Raw genomic sequence first — 18,799 nt, forward strand, 5'->3', positions numbered from 1 at the left:
TGGAATAAAAAGAAATCTAGGATTATTCTTATTCTCCTCTATTAATGAGGAGAAGTATGCTGCTCTTGCTTTACAAAGGGTCCTCTTATACAGCAGTAAACTATATTTCCAGACTAGGAAGGACTCCCGCAGGCCTGTGGAGCGATATTTTCTCTCCAGTTTCCTAGCATTTTGCTTCAAAGTACGCAGCTCTGCATTAAACCAAGGAGCAAGCTTTCTATTTTTAACGGTTTTCATTTTCAAAGGAGCTGCATTGTCTAAGGCAATACGCAGAGAACTAGCAACCCCATCAACAAAATCATCAACCTGTGAAGGGGAATAAGCTATGCTTTTGCACTCTGCAGCACTGCTCAGCGACACAGAGGAGAGAGAAAGTGAAGCAGATTATTTAAAATGTATAACTGCACTATCTGATAAAGATCTGCTTAAAGTCGTAGGGAAGTCATATTTAAATTTCAAATCATTCTGGATTAAACATCTATATAAATGTAGTCTTTATTGGACCATATTGTCCCAAAAGTTAGAAAATTGTCTTTTTTTCCATTATCTTATGCAGCCCAGTTAGTTTTTGCAGCCTGAACACCTAAATTCGACCAATCATATATCAACGGTCGTCTGTCAATCACACGACCATTGATGCTATGACCATTTTGGTCCATGGTTAGCAAGAGGCTTCCGACAAACCGGCCACAACCAAACTTGCTTGCGAAGCTTTCGCCACAACAATCCTGCCCCCTTGATAAACGACCAATCACATTCACTTTATTCACTCGTGTGAAGTTGTGCACCACTCAGGTGAATTCGGAAATGCAACTGTTGGAACCGCCGCTTCCCTACGACTTTAAGCGAAACCTTCTTTTGGGGGAGGAGAACTCTGATAAAGTAATCCTGAAGGTTATTAAAGTGGTCAGAGAGGACAGGGTTGGGAGGAAATACTGTCCTTTAAAGTCAGATATTATTACCCGAACCCTGATAACCCCAAAGTATGAAGATGAGAATGTTGGGACTATTCACATTTTTAACCAACCAAGATAGCATTAAAGGCTGCTCTTAAGCTATCGCCTTCAATGTCGGCATGGATGTTAAAATCTCCCACTATGATGACCCTGTCAGTATTTAATACCAAATCAGAAAGGAACTCTGAAAACTCATCTAAACATTCAGAGTAAGGACCTGGTGGACGATACAAAGTTACAAAAAGAAGAGGTTTTCTTGCCTTGAAATTTGGATGAGGGAAATTTAGGGTTAAATGTTCAAAAGAGTTGTAGATATTAACTACCTTTGGAGTAATCAATAATTCAGACTGAAGGATTAAAATATTGTTGTGTTAGGATTTTATATTATATGCTCATCCGGTTTAGATGCCATATTAATGTTGTGAATTTATATTCTATTCAATTCCAAGATAGCTAGGTATTTATATTTCTGATACTTTACGACTGTTGTTGCCCTCCCTGGTGGTGGGGGGGGGTAAATATCTTATTTAATCAGATATTATTTTGGCTGTTATAAACTGTTTATGAACACACAGTCCTACTAGCTGTGTGTTAGAACTATAAATGAAGGAGTGATTCTAATCATGGTCAAACAGTTAATTCTGCACATAGATGGAATAAATTCACCACAACTTCTGTTCAAAATATGAGTTTATAAAAAATCATGCAGCTCCAAGTCAAACTCAAGTGAAACTCAACTAAACTGAACTGTACAAAGAGGAAGGGGAACATGGGTGAAAACCATATTACAGTTTAAGATGGATTTTGAGTTTGAAAACCAAAGTTTATCTGGAAGAATGTGGGATTTTATTTGCCCAAATAATGTTTTATTAAATGATTTGCTTAATCAGGAACCAATAACCTTTAGCTAAATGACTCTTTACCCTCCTTGAAATAGCTAGCAGCAAATAGACATCAGGATTCCACTAAATTACTCTTGGTCAGACTTGGTAATGGAAATGTAACGAGCATCTGAGGAACACATGAACACTAATGTTATATCAGTGTTTAAACCCTTAGTGAAATAAAGCTTCTCCAAGCTTCAGCAACAGCTCAACACACGTTTATGTATAGCATAGCATAGCAAGCAGTTCATCCTGTTAGCTTTGCCTTTACTCATCAGTAAAAACATGAAATGATCATCAAAAGACAAATAGTCTTTTCTGTCCCAATGCCAGGCCTGCAAACCTTTTTGTCCATTTCCATTTGCAGAGTTTCCATCCAGCTTGAGTTTAGTAGGAAGGCTAAACTGCAAGGCAGGTTCTCTCTGTCTCAGTTGCTCAGAGGAGGGCAGACATTCTCACCCAGTCTGGCTTTATAAGTTCTGAAACTCAACAGAAATGTGTTTCAAAAGGTCTTGTGGTGGATCGTAAGCGGACATCGCTCTCTGGCCCCGCTGAAAGGCCACTGGAATCCGACTATGACAATTCCTTCCATCGTTGTGTGTTTCTTTTATTTTTAATTTATTTTTAACCTGAGCTCAAAGGTTTTCTCATCCGCTGCTTTGTCACGTTTCTACTCATCATTCATAGAATCTGATTATAGATCTGCTGCAGTTCTTTTAATGCCGTTTCTATTAGCGATGGCTGATGGCCAGTATTAGAACAAAATCATTACAAACCAGTAAAGTTCCACTTTTATTGCTCAGAGTAAAACAAACAGCCCATTTTCTCCCCACTTATCACAACAGATTCTAAAACATTGCATAGATCAATAAAATGTAGAAAAAGAATCTTCCTTTGGTTCATAAAAGTCCTGCAGTCGAACTAACAGCAAAGAGCTGCAGTCAATCTTTAAAAAATAAAACGTAGAAAACAGTCTTAAAGCAGCAAACCTGAGCTTTTTATCAGCAAAGACGGAAAAAATGCAAAAAGTAGAACAGGAATTATTTCAACACAGATAAAAAGATATTAGAAATATAGAAGCGTCACTTTGGTTCAGCGTTAAACAGCCGAGTCAGTTTTAAAAGGCAACATGTGAGAAAATAAACATTCTAGAGTCAAAATGTGCAAAAAGTTCAGACGACCATCAGAGTTTCATCTCAAAACCAACAAACTAATGAAAATAACAGTTTAGAACGCGGCTGCTGATTGGTGCAGAGTAGCTGCCATTTTAAACCAGCCGCCATTTGGATCCGCCTCCAAAATACGACCAGTTTGAAGCCCTGTTCCGTGTCCAGTACCGCCGATGGAACCAGTTCAGTTGGATCGGACCAGTTTGAAGCCCTGTTCCGTGTCCAGTACCGCCGGTGGAACCAGTTCAGTTGGATCGGACCAGTTTGAAGCCCTGCTCCGTGTCCAGTACCGCCGGTGGAACCAGTTCAGTTGGATCGGACCAGTTTGAAGCCCTGCTCCGTGTCCAGTACCCGCCGGTGGAAACCAGTTCATCTTGATTCTCCTCAGGAAGCGCAGACAGGCGCTGCAGATCCACAGCAGGTTCAGGCCGCCGCACCACAGCGCCAGCTGGACCACCGGGTAGGTCAGCCGAGGGAAGTACATTCTCCAGTGGTTGGTGACATCACTTCCTGTTGGTAGGTGTAGGGTGTAGTCGCTCCAGTCTTTGGAGACGCCGTAGGCGGCGGAGACCGCCCCGCCCCTATGGGACCACCGGACGCTGCTGTTGGGGTTGCAGTTGTAGTCGACCCACTGAGCGGTGAAGTCTCCGAGCTGCGGGCGTTCCCGCTGCTCCACGTCAGCCGCCCGGGCGAGGGACGCCCCCTGCACAGCCGCGTACAGCCCCTCCACGCGCCTCACCTCCTTCACCCAGGGCAACGAGTTTTCGCAGTCCAGGACGATGATGAGGCGCGAGCAGAAGGCGCCGTTCTTCTCCCGCCACCACTCCAACAGCTGATCCAGACGGAGGACGTCTCCACCTGACGGACGCAAAGATCAATCATCAATCAGAACCTTTCAACCAGTTTCCGGCCGGAGCCGCCCCACCTGCCATGGCCCCCCGTCCCACCTGCCATGGCGCCCGCCCCACCTGCCATGGCCCCCGTCCCACCTGCCATGGCGCCCGACCCACCTGCCATGGCGCCCGACCCACCTGCCATGGCCCCCCGTCCCACCTGCCATTGCGCCCGTCCCACCTGCCATGGCGCCCGACCCCACCTGCCATGGCCTCCGTCCCACCTGCCATGGCGCCCGTCCCACCTGCCATGGCGCCCGACCCACCTGCCATGGCCCCCGTCCCACCTGCCATGGCGCCCGACCCACCTGCCATGGCGCCCTTCCCACCTGCCATGGCCCCCGTCCCACCTGCCATGGCTCCCGTCCCACCTGCCATGGCGCCCGTCCCACCTGCCATGGCCCCCGTCCCACCTGCCATGGCGCCCGACCCACCTGCCATGGCGCCCTTCCCACCTGCCATGGCGCCCTTCCCACCTGCCATGGCCCCCGTCCCACCTGCCATGGCCCCCGTCCCACCTGCCATGGCGCCCTTCCCACCTGCCATGGCCCCCGTCCCACCTGCCATGGCCCCCCGCCCCACCTGCCATGGCGCCCGACCCACCTGCCATGGCCCACTCTCCACTGCGGTGCGTGTGGCCGCTGTAGAAGATGACGTAGGTGTCATGGCGGGGCCCGTCTGCCGTGCGCAGCTCCAAGAAGGACCTGATCTTGGCCTGCAGGGCGTCCAGGCTCATCCCGCTCGTGGAATAGTCGCAGCCGAAGTTCTCGATCAGGTGGTGAGCGAAGAAACGCTGCACGCTCTTCAGCATCCCTGTGGAGCTCTCGTTCAGCTCGCTCACCTGGTCAGGCGGCAGCAGCAGCGGCTGACCTTCAGGACTGAAACACGCAGGCAGCCGTTAGGGGGAGGAGCTTCTGACCCGCTTCAGATAAAAACCTGAAGCTGTTCATGAAATAAAGTTAGGATTTGGTCCTTTTGGTCAGAAATGTGACTTTAGATCTTCCTCTGTAAAAAAAACACGTTTATTTTTATTTTAAATCTGTGATTCAGGAACAAATCAGAGATTCGCTTTTGGATTCTTTCAAAGTTTTAAATCTAATTCTTATTAGAGGTAATTAGAGGATTATTTAGACTCTAAATCTATGCAGACGTTGTCATGGAGATGATAGGTGTGGCTTTTTGCAGCACCTGCAGAAGTTGGTGGGGATGACCACGGCGTAACCCACGCAGGTTCCACCCAGGCTGCTGCCCAGCTCATAGAAGAGTCCGTGGAGCAGAGACTCCAGGGGGAGGAGGAGCAGAACCAGACTCATGAAGATCCCACTGGACTCCTGGAGGAGAAGCTGCCATCTAATCACCTCCGTCTGTTAAAGGTGCTTTTAACGGGAAGTCGGATCCTTACCTGCCAACTGAGGAGAGCCAGAGCTGCGGTGGAGATCAGGCTTAGGGTTACCAGGCGCACAGAGATCAGGCAGAAATGCCTCATTCCCTTGGAGGCCATGATCTTCTCCAGGCTGGAGTCCTCCGGGCCCTTAGTCCAGCTCAGCCGCTGACAGTCGCTCAGCTTGTTGTGAAATCCCCAAACTGTGATCAGAAGCACGGCGTGGCACGCGGCCCACAGCGGCGCGCAGAGCGCAAAGGCCAGAACCAGCAGGTACCGGCGCTCCGAGCGGCTGATGGAGCTGATGAAGCTGATGGAGGCCAAGGCCAAGAAGGTCACCTCCACCCCCAGCAGAGGCAGCAGAGCCAGGCGCCGCTTCAAGCCGCTGGACACCAGGAAGGACCTCCAGCGCTCAGTGACCGACAGGCCGCTGAAGTAGGAATCCAGCAGAGGGTCGCAGATGATCTGGATGAAGAAGCAGGACAAGGCGGAGGGGCTGGTGGTGCTCAGGGCCTCCATCCCCGCGCTGACCCCCAGGAAGCAGGCCAGGCAGGGCAGAGCCAGCAGAGCCTTGGTCCTCAGGGTCACCATCACCGCAGCCAGAGCCGCCAGCAGCAGCGTGACGCTCAGCGCCTCCTGGCCGAGCAGCGCGGCGCTGGAAGCCGCGAAGCCGATCAGCTGCAGCCGCTCCGCGGAGGTCAGGAAGGAGGCCCGGGGCCGGCCGGCTCCCAGCAGCCGCTCCAGCAGCGCCCGCAGGCCCCGCAGCACCGCACCGCACAGCAGCAGGTAGTCGGCCGCGCGCTCACCGCCCCGGGCGCGCGCCTCAGGGAAGCTGAGGACCCCCAACAGGAAGCCGGTGCACAGGTGGAGGAGAGCCCGGCAGAGGCGCTCCGCCCGCAGGAAGCAGAGCAGAAAAGCCGCCGCTGTGAGGACCAGCAGCCCCGCAATGAAAACCGCAAGAACCGCAGATTCCCCCCGGCGGTCATAGAGCCCCAAACAGACACCCAGCAACAGGTTGAGGCCGGACAGGTAACCCAGCCACCGGAGCGAGGAGCGCGCGCCCCGCTGCTCCTCCTGCAGGAGGAGCAGGGCCGCCTGGAGGCTCCGCAGCATCGATTCAAACTATTGAAACTTCTTTGGTTTAGATTTAAAATTTAAAAAGAAAAGAAGCAGCGAGGAGAAGTTTCTACTTTACATCAAATGTTTCATCTGATCATAAATCATAGAAACTCGATAAAAGACTAAATAAAAACATAAAAGCGGCTTTAAAACTATTAGTTTCTCTCCAAACTTCAGAGCGCCGCCATGATTGTTTCCTCACTACGGAAAGCGCAGAGGGTCAAAAATGTCTTTATGGCAGCAGCTCAGAAAGTTTTAAATTATTTTACTATTAAACTATAACAGCAAAACTTTAGAAATCTGAAATAATTGTAGAATTTATTCTGAGATGATTTATAAGGTTTCATTATTTACAAACTACACATTCAAACGAGCCGTTAATTTAATTATTAAAGAGTTCTAAGAATAACAGCTTTAAAGTTCAATTAAACCCAAAGTATATAAATGTATACTTTGGTATCATTTTGTGTTTACACTGCAAATGTAATTAGGATTAAACCTTTTTTACCTTTTGTGACGTTAAAAACATTTATGTAACGGAAGAACTGTTAATATTAAAATCTGTTTTTCTGCTAAATAAAAAAGCTCAGATGATAAATCAGCAAACAGTAACTTTCTATTTTTTCCAGTAATTCTGTTAGATTAGGATTTAAACTCTAAATGGTCTGTACTGGTATAGCGCCTTTATTCCAGTCAGGAGACTCGACCGAAGCGCTTTATATTCACTCACTGATTCGCTCCTTCCAGTTTATTCGAGTTTAGATTATTTTCAACCTGCAAAGTTTCCAGTTTTCTTGTTCTTGCTGAAAATAATCCCAAAGAATTAAAGAGTTTAATCTCATATTAGGGATTATAAAGGTTAGCTTTCTATCCTGTACTTTTAAATTGAACAGTGACTCGAATGTTATTTCCTGTTAATTTGAGCAGGTAAATGAGATAATCTGGAATCGGTGGTTTTACACTTAAAATAAGATTAAATATCGATGAAACAGGAGAATGAAGAAATTTATTTTAAATCGTCTCAGTTTAAGAAAAAATGACCCAAGATTGACTTTTTATGCAGTGATGTTGATTTATCACAAAGAGTTTTGGGAAAAAGGAAAACTGAAACTTTAAATATTTACAATTAATCACACAGAAACAAGAATAGTTTAATCATTTATAAAAGAGAAGCAGAACATGTTTGATCTCGCAGGATCGAATCGTTCAGCTTTAAAAGCATTTTATGCTTTATTGATGCAAACAGGCCTAAAACACTGGAAGACGCTTTAAAAACACAAACAACTAAATCTGTGATGATGATGATGATGGTTTTCAGCTCAGAATGATCCAGAAATGATGGAGATGAAAAAAAAAAAACACTGAATTAAATCGAAAACAAGAAAAACTTCCTTTAAGAACAAAACTTTCAGTTTTTAGGAGAAAAACCAAACAAAGCGTCTCGATGATCATCTTCCATCTTCCTGCACGTGTTGCTAAGAGACAAAATAAATATAGAATAAATGTTCATATTTGTGCAAAATCTCTTGACTCAGAGAGCAAAACGTTCAGGTTGGGATTATTCACCTTGATATTCCAGGTCAGTCAGATTAAACTCAGATGTGGAAAAAGAAAATCAAAGCAAGAAGAAGTCGAACCTTTATGACAACAACAGTTACCATCTTCTACTGCTGGTTTACTGGGAAACATCCAGATTAAAAATGGCATCTCTGCACATTTACACTGAACACTTCTAAGATTATTTTCTTCTTTTATCAGCAGGGTGGGGGTGGGGGGGGATTATTGCTGCTCCACCTTAAGTCTGCAGGAGGACGGGATCGTCCGTCTCATGGAAGCCAGGAGCAGAGCTGCTCTGATTCTCGCCGGAGTCCGAGTCGTACGGCGTGTCCGGCAGCTCCATGAAGCCCCACGCCAGCTGGTCGTCCTCCATGTCAGAGCGCAGCGCCTGCTGCGGCGCAGCGGCATCCTCCTCCTCCTCGTTGGAGTGAAAGTCCTGGGGGATGTAGAGCATCTCGGGGTAGTTGCGTGACACCAGGTCGCTGGTGGTGGCCAACGACACCTTCCTGAACGCCATGAGATGCATGTGGGAGTATTTGACGTACTTGCAGCGCTTGAAGCCCAGCGACTCCACCGCCACCCGCCAGCTGCGCATCATGAGGGCGTGGCGGTTCTGGTGGGAGGAGTCGGGGGTGATGATGAGCAGCAGGCCGTGCAGCTGCAGCAGTTCGTGGGCCTTCTTGCAGCAGATCCAGCGCTGATACGGCGAAGGGAAGTAGGAGAGGAGCAGGGAAAAGACGACAGCGTGGAACAGCTGAGCCGGCAGGGCGTCGATGGGGCTGCGGAGGTGGCGGAGGAAGGCGTCCACTGCGTCGCCCGCCAGCTGCAGCGGCTGCTGAAGCTGCAGGTTCAGAAAGTCGCATTTGTAGACGCTCTAGAAAAAAGTCAGAAGATGTTTGAGTCAGAATGGAAAGACCTCCAGGCGTTTCACTTCCTGATCAGAAGCTGAACGCCGTCGTCTGCGTGACTCATTTCTGCTGTTTTCACTCTATAAGCAGAAAAGCAAAGATCTACAGAAAACGTTCTGACCTCCACAGCAGGAACGATGTCGATTCCCACCGTCAGAAACTCATCGAACCTCAGGAACGGATTAAAGCAGCTTCCGACGTCCAGGAGGCGAATCTTCCCCAGCGGAGACACCGAGCTGTAGAAAACAACAACTAGATTCAATAAGGGTGTAGAAAACACCAACCAGATTCAGGGAGGGTGTAGAAAACACCAACCAGATTAAGGGAGGGTGTAGAAAACACCAACCAGATTCAGGGAGGGTGTAGAAAACACCAACCAGATTCAGGGAGGGTGTAGAAAACACCAACCAGATTCAGGGAGCGCGTAGAAAACACCAACTAGATTCAATAAGGGTGTAGAAAACACCAACTAGATTCAATAAGGGTGTAGAAAACACCAACTAGGTTCAATAAGGGTGTAGAAAACACCAACTAGATTCAATAAGGGTGTAGAAAACACCAACTAGATTCAATAAGGGTGTAGAAAACACCAACCAGATTCAGGGAGGATGTCGAAAACACCAACTAGATTCAAGGAGGGCGTAGAAAACACCAACTAGATTCAGGGAGGGCGTAGAAAACACCAACTAGATTCAGGGAGGGCGTAGAAAACACCAACTAGATTCAGGGAGGGCGTAGAAAACACCAACTAGATTCAATAAGGGTGTAGAAAACACCAACTAGATTCAATAAGGGTGTAGAAAACACCAACTAGATTCAGGGAGGGCGTAGAAAACACCAACCAGATTCAGGGAGGATGTCGAAAACACCAACTAGATTCAGGGAGGATGTCGAAAACACCAACCAGATTCAGGGAGGATGTCGAAAACACCAACTAGATTCAGGGAGGATGTCGAAAACACCAACTAGATTCAGGGAGGATGTCGAAAACACCAACTAGATTCAGGGAGGATGTCGAAAACACCAACTAGATTCAGGGAGGGCGTAGAAAACACCAACTAGATTCAGGGAGGATGTCGAAAACACCAACTAGATTCAGGGAGGATGTCGAAAACACCAACTAGATTCAGGGAGGATGTCGAAAACACCAACTAGATTCAGGGAGGATGTCGAAAACACCAACCAGATTCAGGGAGGATGTCGAAAACACCTACTAGATTCAGGGAGGGCGTAGAAAACACCAACCAGATTCAGGGAGGATGTCGAAAACACCAACTAGATTCAGGGAGGATGTCGAAAACACCAACTAGATTCAGGGAGGGCGTAGAAAACACCAACTAGATTCAGGGAGGGCGTAGAAAACACCAACTAGATTCAGGGAGGGCGTAGAAAACACCAACTAGATTCAGGGAGGGCGTAGAAAACACCAACTAGATTCAGGGAGGGCGTAGAAAACACCAACTAGATTCAGGGAGGGCGTAGAAAACACCAACTAGATTCAGGGAGGGCGTAGAAAACACCAACCAGATTCAGGGAGGGCGTAGAAAACACCAACCAGATTCAGGGAGGGCGTAGAAAACAACAACCAGATTCAGGGAGGGCGTAGAAAACACCAACCAGATTCAGGGAGGGCGTAGAAAACACCAACTAGATTCAGGGAGGGCGTAGAAAACACCAACTAGATTCAGGGAGGGCGTAGAAAACACCAACTAGATTCAGGGAGGGCGTAGAAAACACCAACTAGATTCAGGGAGGGCGTAGAAAACACCAACTAGATTCAGGGAGGGCGTAGAAAACACCAACTAGATTCAGGGAGGGCGTAGAAAACACCAACTAGATTCAGGGAGGGCGTAGAAAACACCAACTAGATTCAGGGACGGTGTAGAAAACACCAACTAGATTCAATAAGGGTGTAGAAAACACCAACCAGATTCAGGGAGCGCGTAGAAAACACCAACTAGATTCAATAAGGGTGTAGAAAACACCAACTAGATTCAATAAGGGTGTAGAAAACACCAACCAGATTCAGGGAGGGTGTAGAAAACACCAACCAGATTCAGGGAGGGTGTAGAAAACACCAACCAGATTCAATAAGGGTGTAGAAAACACCAACCAGATTCAGGGAGCGCGTAGAAAACACCAACTAGATTCAATAAGGGTGTAGAAAACACCAACTAGATTCAATAAGGGTGTAGAAAACACCAACTAGATTCAATAAGGGTGTAGAAAACACCAACTAGATTCAATAAGGGTGTAGAAAACACCAACTAGATTCAATAAGGGTGTAGAAAACACCAACCAGATTCAGGGAGGATGTCGAAAACACCAACTAGATTCAGGGAGGGCGTAGAAAACACCAACTAGATTCAGGGAGGGCGTAGAAAACACCAACTAGATTCAATAAGGGTGTAGAAAACACCAACTAGATTCAATAAGGGTGTAGAAAACACCAACCAGATTCAGGGAGGATGTCGAAAACACCAACTAGATTCAAGGAGGGCGTAGAAAACACCAACTAGATTCAGGGAGGGCGTAGAAAACACCAACTAGATTCAGGGAGGGCGTAGAAAACACCAACTAGATTCAATAAGGGTGTAGAAAACACCAACTAGATTCAATAAGGGTGTAGAAAACACCAACCAGATTCAGGGAGGATGTCGAAAACACCAACTAGATTCAGGGAGGGCGTAGAAAACACCAACTAGATTCAGGGAGGATGTCGAAAACACCAACTAGATTCAGGGAGGATGTCGAAAACACCAACTAGATTCAAGGAGGGCGTAGAAAACACCAACTAGATTCAGGGAGGATGTCGAAAACACCAACTAGATTCAGGGAGGATGTCGAAAACACCAACTAGATTCAGGGAGGGTGTAGAAAACACCAACCAGATTCAGGGAGGATGTCGAAAACACCAACTAGATTCAGGGAGGGCGTAGAAAACACCAACTAGATTCAGGGAGGATGTCGAAAACACCAACTAGATTCAGGGAGAGTGTAGAAAACACCATCCAGATTCAGGGAGGGTGTAGAAAACACCATCCAGATTCAGGGAGGGTGTAGAAAACACCAACTAGATTCAGGGAGGGTGTAGAAAACACCAACCAGATTCAGGGAGGGCGTAGAAAACACCAACTAGATTCAATAAGGGTGTAGAAAACACCAACTAGATTCAATAAGGGTGTAGAAAACACCAACCAGATTCAGGGAGGATGTCGAAAACACCAACTAGATTCAGGGAGGGCGTAGAAAACACCAACTAGATTCAGGGAGGGCGTAGAAAACACCAACTAGATTCAGGGAGGGCGTAGAAAACACCAACTAGATTCAGGGACGGTGTAGAAAACACCAACTAGATTCAATAAGGGTGTAGAAAACACCAACCAGATTCAGGGAGCGCGTAGAAAACACCAACTAGATTCAATAAGGGTGTAGAAAACACCAACCAGATTCAGGGAGGGTGTAGAAAACACCAACCAGATTCAGGGAGGGTGTAGAAAACACCAACCAGATTCAATAAGGGTGTAGAAAACACCAACCAGATTCAGGGAGCGCGTAGAAAACACCAACTAGATTCAATAAGGGTGTAGAAAACACCAACTAGATTCAATAAGGGTGTAGAAAACACCAACTAGATTCAATAAGGGTGTAGAAAACACCAACTAGATTCAATAAGGGTGTAGAAAACACCAACTAGATTCAATAAGGGTGTAGAAAACACCAACCAGATTCAGGGAGGATGTCGAAAACACCAACTAGATTCAAGGAGGGCGTAGAAAACACCAACTAGATTCAGGGAGGGCGTAGAAAACACCAACTAGATTCAGGGAGGGCGTAGAAAACACCAACTAGATTCAATAAGGGTGTAGAAAACACCAACTAGATTCAATAAGGGTGTAGAAAACACCAACCAGATTCAGGGAGGATGTCGAAAACACCAACTAGATTCAAGGAGGGCGTAGAAAACACCAACTAGATTCAGGGAGGGCGTAGAAAACACCAACTAGATTCAGGGAGGGCGTAGAAAACACCAACTAGATTCAATAAGGGTGTAGAAAACACCAACTAGATTCAATAAGGGTGTAGAAAACACCAACCAGATTCAGGGAGGATGTCGAAAACACCAACTAGATTCAGGGAGGGCGTAGAAAACACCAACTAGATTCAGGGAGGATGTCGAAAACACCAACTAGATTCAGGGAGGGCGTAGAAAACACCAACTAGATTCAGGGAGGATGTCGAAAACACCAACTAGATTCAGGGAGGATGTCGAAAACACCAACTAGATTCAGGGAGGGTGTAGAAAACACCAACCAGATTCAGGGAGGATGTCGAAAACACCAACTAGATTCAGGGAGGGCGTAGAAAACACCAACTAGATTCAGGGAGGATGTCGAAAACACCAACTAGATTCAGGGAGGATGTCGAAAACACCAACTAGATTCAAGGAGGGCGTAGAAAACACCAACTAGATTCAAGGAGGGTGTAGAAAACACCAACTAGATTCAAGGAGGGCGTAGAAAACACCAACTAGATTCAGGGAGGGCGTAGAAAACACCAACTAGATTCAGGGAGGGCGTAGAAAACACCAACTAGATTCAGGGAGGGCGTAGAAAACTCCAACTAGATTCAGGGAGGGCGTAGAAAACTCCAACTAGATTCAGGGAGGGCGTAGAAAACTCCAACTAGATTCAGGGAGGGTGTAGAAAACACCATCCAGATTCAGGGAGGGTGTAGAAAACACCAACTAGATTCAAGGAGGGTGTAGAAAACACCAACTAGATTCAGGGAGAGTGTAGAAAACACCAACTAGATTCAGGGAGGGTGTAGAAAACACCAACCAGATTCAGGGAGGGCGTAGAAAACACCAACTAGATTCAATAAGGGTGTAGAAAACACCAACTAGATTCAATAAGGGTGTAGAAAACACCAACCAGATTCAGGGAGGATGTCGAAAACACCAACTAGATTCAGGGAGGGCGTAGAAAACACCAACTAGATTCAGGGAGGATGTCGAAAACACCAACTAGATTCAGGGAGGATGTCGAAAACACCAACCAGATTCAGGGAGGATGTCGAAAACACCAACTAGATTCAGGGAGGGCGTAGAAAACACCAACTAGATTCAGGGAGGATGTCGAAAACACCAACTAGATTCAGGGAGGATGTCGAAAACACCAACTAGATTCAGGGAGGATGTCGAAAACACCAACTAGATTCAAGGAGGGCGTAGAAAACACCAACTAGATTCAGGGAGGGTGTAGAAAACACCAACTAGATTCAGGGAGAGTGTAGAAAACACCATCCAGATTCAGGGAGGGTGTAGAAAACACCAACTAGATTCAGGGAGGGTGTAGAAAACACATCCAGATTCAGGGACGGTGTAGAAAACTCCAACTAGATTCAGGGAGGGTGTAGAAAACACCATCCAGATTCAGGGAGGGTGTAGAAAACACCATCCAGATTCAGGGAGGGTGTAGAAAACACCATCCAGATTCAGGGACGGTGTAGAAAACACCAACTAGATTCAGGGAGGGTGTAGAAAACACATCCAGATTCAGGGAGGGCGTAGAAAACACATCCAGATTCAGGGAGGGTGTAGAAAACACCATCCAGATTCAGGGACGGTGTAGAAAACACCATCCAGATTCAGGGACGGTGTAGAAAACACCATCCAGATTCAGGGAGGGTGTAGAAAACACATCCAGATTCAGGGAGGGTGTAGAAAACACCATCCAGATTCAGGGAGGGTGTAGAAAACACCATCCAGATTCAGGGACGGTGTAGAAAACACCATCCAGATTCAGGGACGGTGTAGAAAACACCAACTAGATTCAGGTTTTATCACTGAGGCTGCTATACTAACATGTTTTCATCAAAATGGTGATTTTCTTATTTACTAAAATAGGAGGGGGGGGGGATTTTAGAGCCTCAGTGATTTTACATGGATCTAAATCATCTAGAATGTGCAGCAGAACATCATGAGATGCTAGATCCACTGAATGATCTGAAAACATTTTCTTTTGCCCAGAGGTTAGATTTTCAGCTTTCCAGTAGATGCTGTCAGAACGGACCATTAAAAATACAGATCTAGAACTCCCAGACTTCCCAGTTTGGAGCTGTGGGTGGACCGATTAAAGCTTTAGCTTAATTTATTTCAAGGTGAATTCTAGAGCTGTAGCTCCCAGTGAAGATGATATAAAGCTTCTAGAATCAGACAGGACTTTATTCGAGTTAATTTCTAATAAATGGAATTAATAGAGAATAAACTGCGACCAAAGGATAGAAAACCATCATTAGATACAGCACTGATTCGTTTTACCTCAGCCTACCTGTAGGTGGCACTGTGGAGCTTTGCAGCACTCTTTTCATCCTTCTGTAGCATCCGTTTCATCCCTCCATCCAGGAAGTATTCTTGGCAGACGCTGAGGAAATGAAATGAAAAGATGAAAACCAGCAAAGCAGGACCTGATGGGGGGGGGGTTGGGGGCAGTCGTACCTGCGACACCACTCGATCCGCCCCTCCCCTTCACCCTTTTTGCTCCAGTGGTTGTCGGCCAGATTCTTCATGGCGACGGCGTATTCACCGAGCGTCTGCTCGTCCTCGCAGTGCTCACGCCAGATCCTGTCAAAGTCGCCGACTGAAAAAAAACAAAACAAAACTGAGTTTTCAGACGAATGAAATAAAAACAAGCAGCAGCCGGTCGTCCTCCATGACGCTGCAGCCGGTTTAAACCAGACTGGATTCTGGAACAATAATGGCGGCCAGGAGAGCCGCTGCTGGAACGAGCCGACATTCAACAGGAGAAACCCCATGACAGGGGGGGGGGGACCAGTGAATCCATGCAAAGCTTCCTGATCACACGCTTTACTCATTAACCAATCATAACCCCCCCACCCCTCCGACTTCCTCTTCATCAAAACATGAAGCCGTTCAAAAAAACCACTGAAAACTTCTAGGATTCTGTTTTAAGCGAGAAATAAAATAAGAATATAGACTGGAATAGGAACTGCAAACATTTCCTGAAGTTTATTCACTAAATTATTTCTGAAGCTCTCCTTGTTTTTTTTTTTGTTTTTTTTACCGCTCTGAGATTTAAAAATGAAAAAAGGAGAAAAACAGGTTTTTAGGTTCAAAGCAAACAGCCAGTTTGTTACTTTTAACTGGAAGATGAGAGTAAACTGCGGAGGATCTGCAGCAGTTTTCTCTTCATCTTCTCAACATTAAGATTCTCCATCTGCCATTTTGATTTTCTGCTTCTAAACCCACGCAGGCCTCAAAAGAGCGCCGCTAACCGGCAGCAGCGCCGCTAACCGGCAGCAGCGCAGGCTGGGACGTAGGCGGCTCACAGAGAAAGTTCGAAAATGTATTTATTCAAAAATATATTGAGCTCTCTGGCGCTGAAGTCATTACTCTGCTGATGAGTCGGACGGGTTTTTCCAAACTTCCCGTTTTTGCAAAAGAGGATTTTAGTTAAAAAGACAGCTGCTCAACTAAAATAAGAACCGCTTTTCTTTTCACGCGTTTGCAGTTTCCGTACAAGATGTTTCATTTGAGAAGCTGCAACAAAAACATCCGACTGAGTCGCACTCAAAACGTAGAAAACATCAAGTTCAAAGTTCATCAACATCAAAAACGATCTGTTGTTTTTAAATCCATGGAAGTTGATTTTCATTTTGCAAACTAGTCCAACAAAAAGTAGCAATTAAATGAAAAGTAAAAGAATAGGAAATAAAAGTGATTACATGGCTGTTCAAAACTGAAAAGTGTGGCTTGCATTTGTTTTCTGTCCTCTCCATATCTAGGGAATCCTAATGCTTGCAATAGACCTTTAATTAGCAAATATCTGTAACATAATTAAACAAGCTGCACAATATTAGAACCATTAAAAGTCGGAACATTTCTGAAAGTTGCATATTAATAATTTTTTCTTAGTTTGACACGTTGTCCTTCCCAGACTGTAAACACTGATGTTTGAGTGACTGTAAATAAACATGAGGCTAACATTGGGGCGTTTGGAGACATTTAACTGATCAAATAGATCAATATGTCGGGTATAAAAAGTTCACTAATGTTGATCCAGTATCACAGATGCCAACAAGAGATGGCGGCGCTTCAAAGCAATTCCATTCTATTCAGTTTATTTCTATAGCTCCGATTCACATCATGTCATCTCAGGTCACTTTCCAGTTCACCAGATCATCCAGTCAGATTGATTCAAAGTTTTCTATCTAAGGAAAACCAGCTGATTGCATCGACTCATTGACTCTTCAGCAATCCCTCACACTAAGCATGCTTGTAGCGACAGTGGAGAGGAAAAACTCCCCTTGAACAGGAAGAAACCTCCAGCAGAACCAGGCTCAGTGTGAGCGGCCATGAACAGCTCTGTGGGGTGTTAGACCAATCATCACTGAGTGTCGGCTAACAAGCTAACTAGCTACAAAGCTAACAGCTCTGTGGGCTGTAAGACCAATCATCACTGAGTGTCGGCTATCAAGCCAACTAGCTACAAAGCTAACAGCTCTGTGGGCTGTAAGACCAATCATCACTGAGTGTCGGCTAACAAGCCAACTAGCTACAAAGCTAACAGCTCTGTGGGCTGTAAGACCAATCATCACTGAGTGTCGGCTAACAAGCTAACTAGCTACAAAGCTAACAGCTCTGTGGGCTGTAAGACCAATCATCACTGAGTGTCGGCTATCAAGCTAACTAGCTACAAAGCTAACAGCTCTGTGGGCTGTTAGACCAATCATCACTGAGTGTCGGCTAACAAGCCAACTAGCTACAAAGCTAACAGCTCTGTGGGCTGTTAGACCAATCATCACTGAGTGTCGGCTAACAAGCCAACTAGCTACAAAGCTAACAGCTCTGTGGGCTGTTAGACCAATCATCACTGAGTGTCGGCTAACAAGCTAACTAGCTACAAAGCTAATAGCTCTGTGGGCTGTTAGACCAATCATCACTGAGTGTCGGCTAACAAGCTAACTAGCTACAAAGCTAACAGCTCTGTGGGCTGTAAGACCAATCATCACTGAGTGTCGGCTATCAAGCCAACTAGCTACAAAGCTAACAGCTCTGTGGGCTGTTAGACCAATCATCACTGAGTGTCGGCTAACAAGCCAACTAGCTACAAAGCTAACAGCTCTGTGGGCTGTTAGACCAATCATCACTGAGTGTCGGCTAACAAGCCAACTAGCTACAAAGCTAACAGCTCTGTGGGCTGTAAGACCAATCATCACTGAGTGTCGGCTAACAAGCTAACTAGCTACAAAGCTAACAGCTCTGTGGGCTGTAAGACCAATCATCACTGAGTGTCGGCTAACAAGCTAACTAGCTACAAAGCTAACAGCTCTGTGGGCTGTAAGACCAATCATCACTGAGTGTCGGCTAACAAGCTAACTAGCTACAAAGCTAACAGCTCTATGGGCTGTTAGACCAATCACTGAGTGTCGGCTATCAAGCTAACTAGCTACAAAGCTAACAGCGACATCGACCTGAAAACATGCTTGCTGGCTAAACTACAGAACATGGAAATTAAAATAAATGTAATTATAATTAATCAGTTCCAGACTGCTCTTACCCTCTCTGTATTTTCTGCGCAGTTTCCTGTGAACGTTTTTAACTAAGCCAGACAGTTTCTCCTGCACCTGCTTGCAGGGTACTTCCTCCGAAATGGCCCCACGGAGCCTCTCCTGGAGCCTCTCAGTCTCCTCGGCCTCCACCCTGGGGTTCATGGTTCGGATCCTCCGGTGCTGCCTCAGAGAGACGCCTTCCCCCTCCACCAGACGGACATCTGACCCGGCGAAGGGCGGCAGCCAGCAACGGAAGAGCCGATTGGTTGATCCGTCCCACATGCTCCAGTAATGGCAGCGTGTTGTCCAATCAGAGAGCTCTAGAATCTGACGGAATGTCGTGAAGCGTTTAAGGGCAT

At 46.2% G+C, this 18,799-nt stretch overlaps 1 protein-coding gene and 1 pseudogene across 1 annotated transcript; both read right to left on the reverse strand.

Moving 5' to 3' along the window:
• Positions 1–2,619: 2,619 nt before the first annotated feature.
• Positions 2,620–6,611, reverse strand: LOC119773757 (annotated as a pseudogene).
• A 910-nt stretch (positions 6,612–7,521) lies between these two features.
• On the reverse strand, positions 7,522–18,728 carry bmt2 (base methyltransferase of 25S rRNA 2 homolog). Its single transcript, XM_038270876.1, has 5 exons — positions 18,449–18,728; positions 15,367–15,508; positions 15,200–15,292; positions 8,989–9,103; positions 7,522–8,833 (listed from the first exon to the last, which is right to left on the reverse strand). Exons 1-5 carry the CDS (start codon positions 18,720–18,722, stop codon positions 8,198–8,200), a joined length of 1,260 nt encoding a protein of 419 aa, XP_038126804.1. The 5' UTR covers positions 18,723–18,728; the 3' UTR covers positions 7,522–8,197.
• Positions 18,729–18,799: the final 71 nt, after the last annotated feature.

Source organism: Cyprinodon tularosa, unplaced genomic scaffold (genome assembly GCF_016077235.1).
Source record: "Cyprinodon tularosa strain WSP-4 unplaced genomic scaffold, ASM1607723v1 ctg781, whole genome shotgun sequence".
Classification (NCBI taxonomy): domain Eukaryota; kingdom Metazoa; phylum Chordata; class Actinopteri; order Cyprinodontiformes; family Cyprinodontidae; genus Cyprinodon; species Cyprinodon tularosa.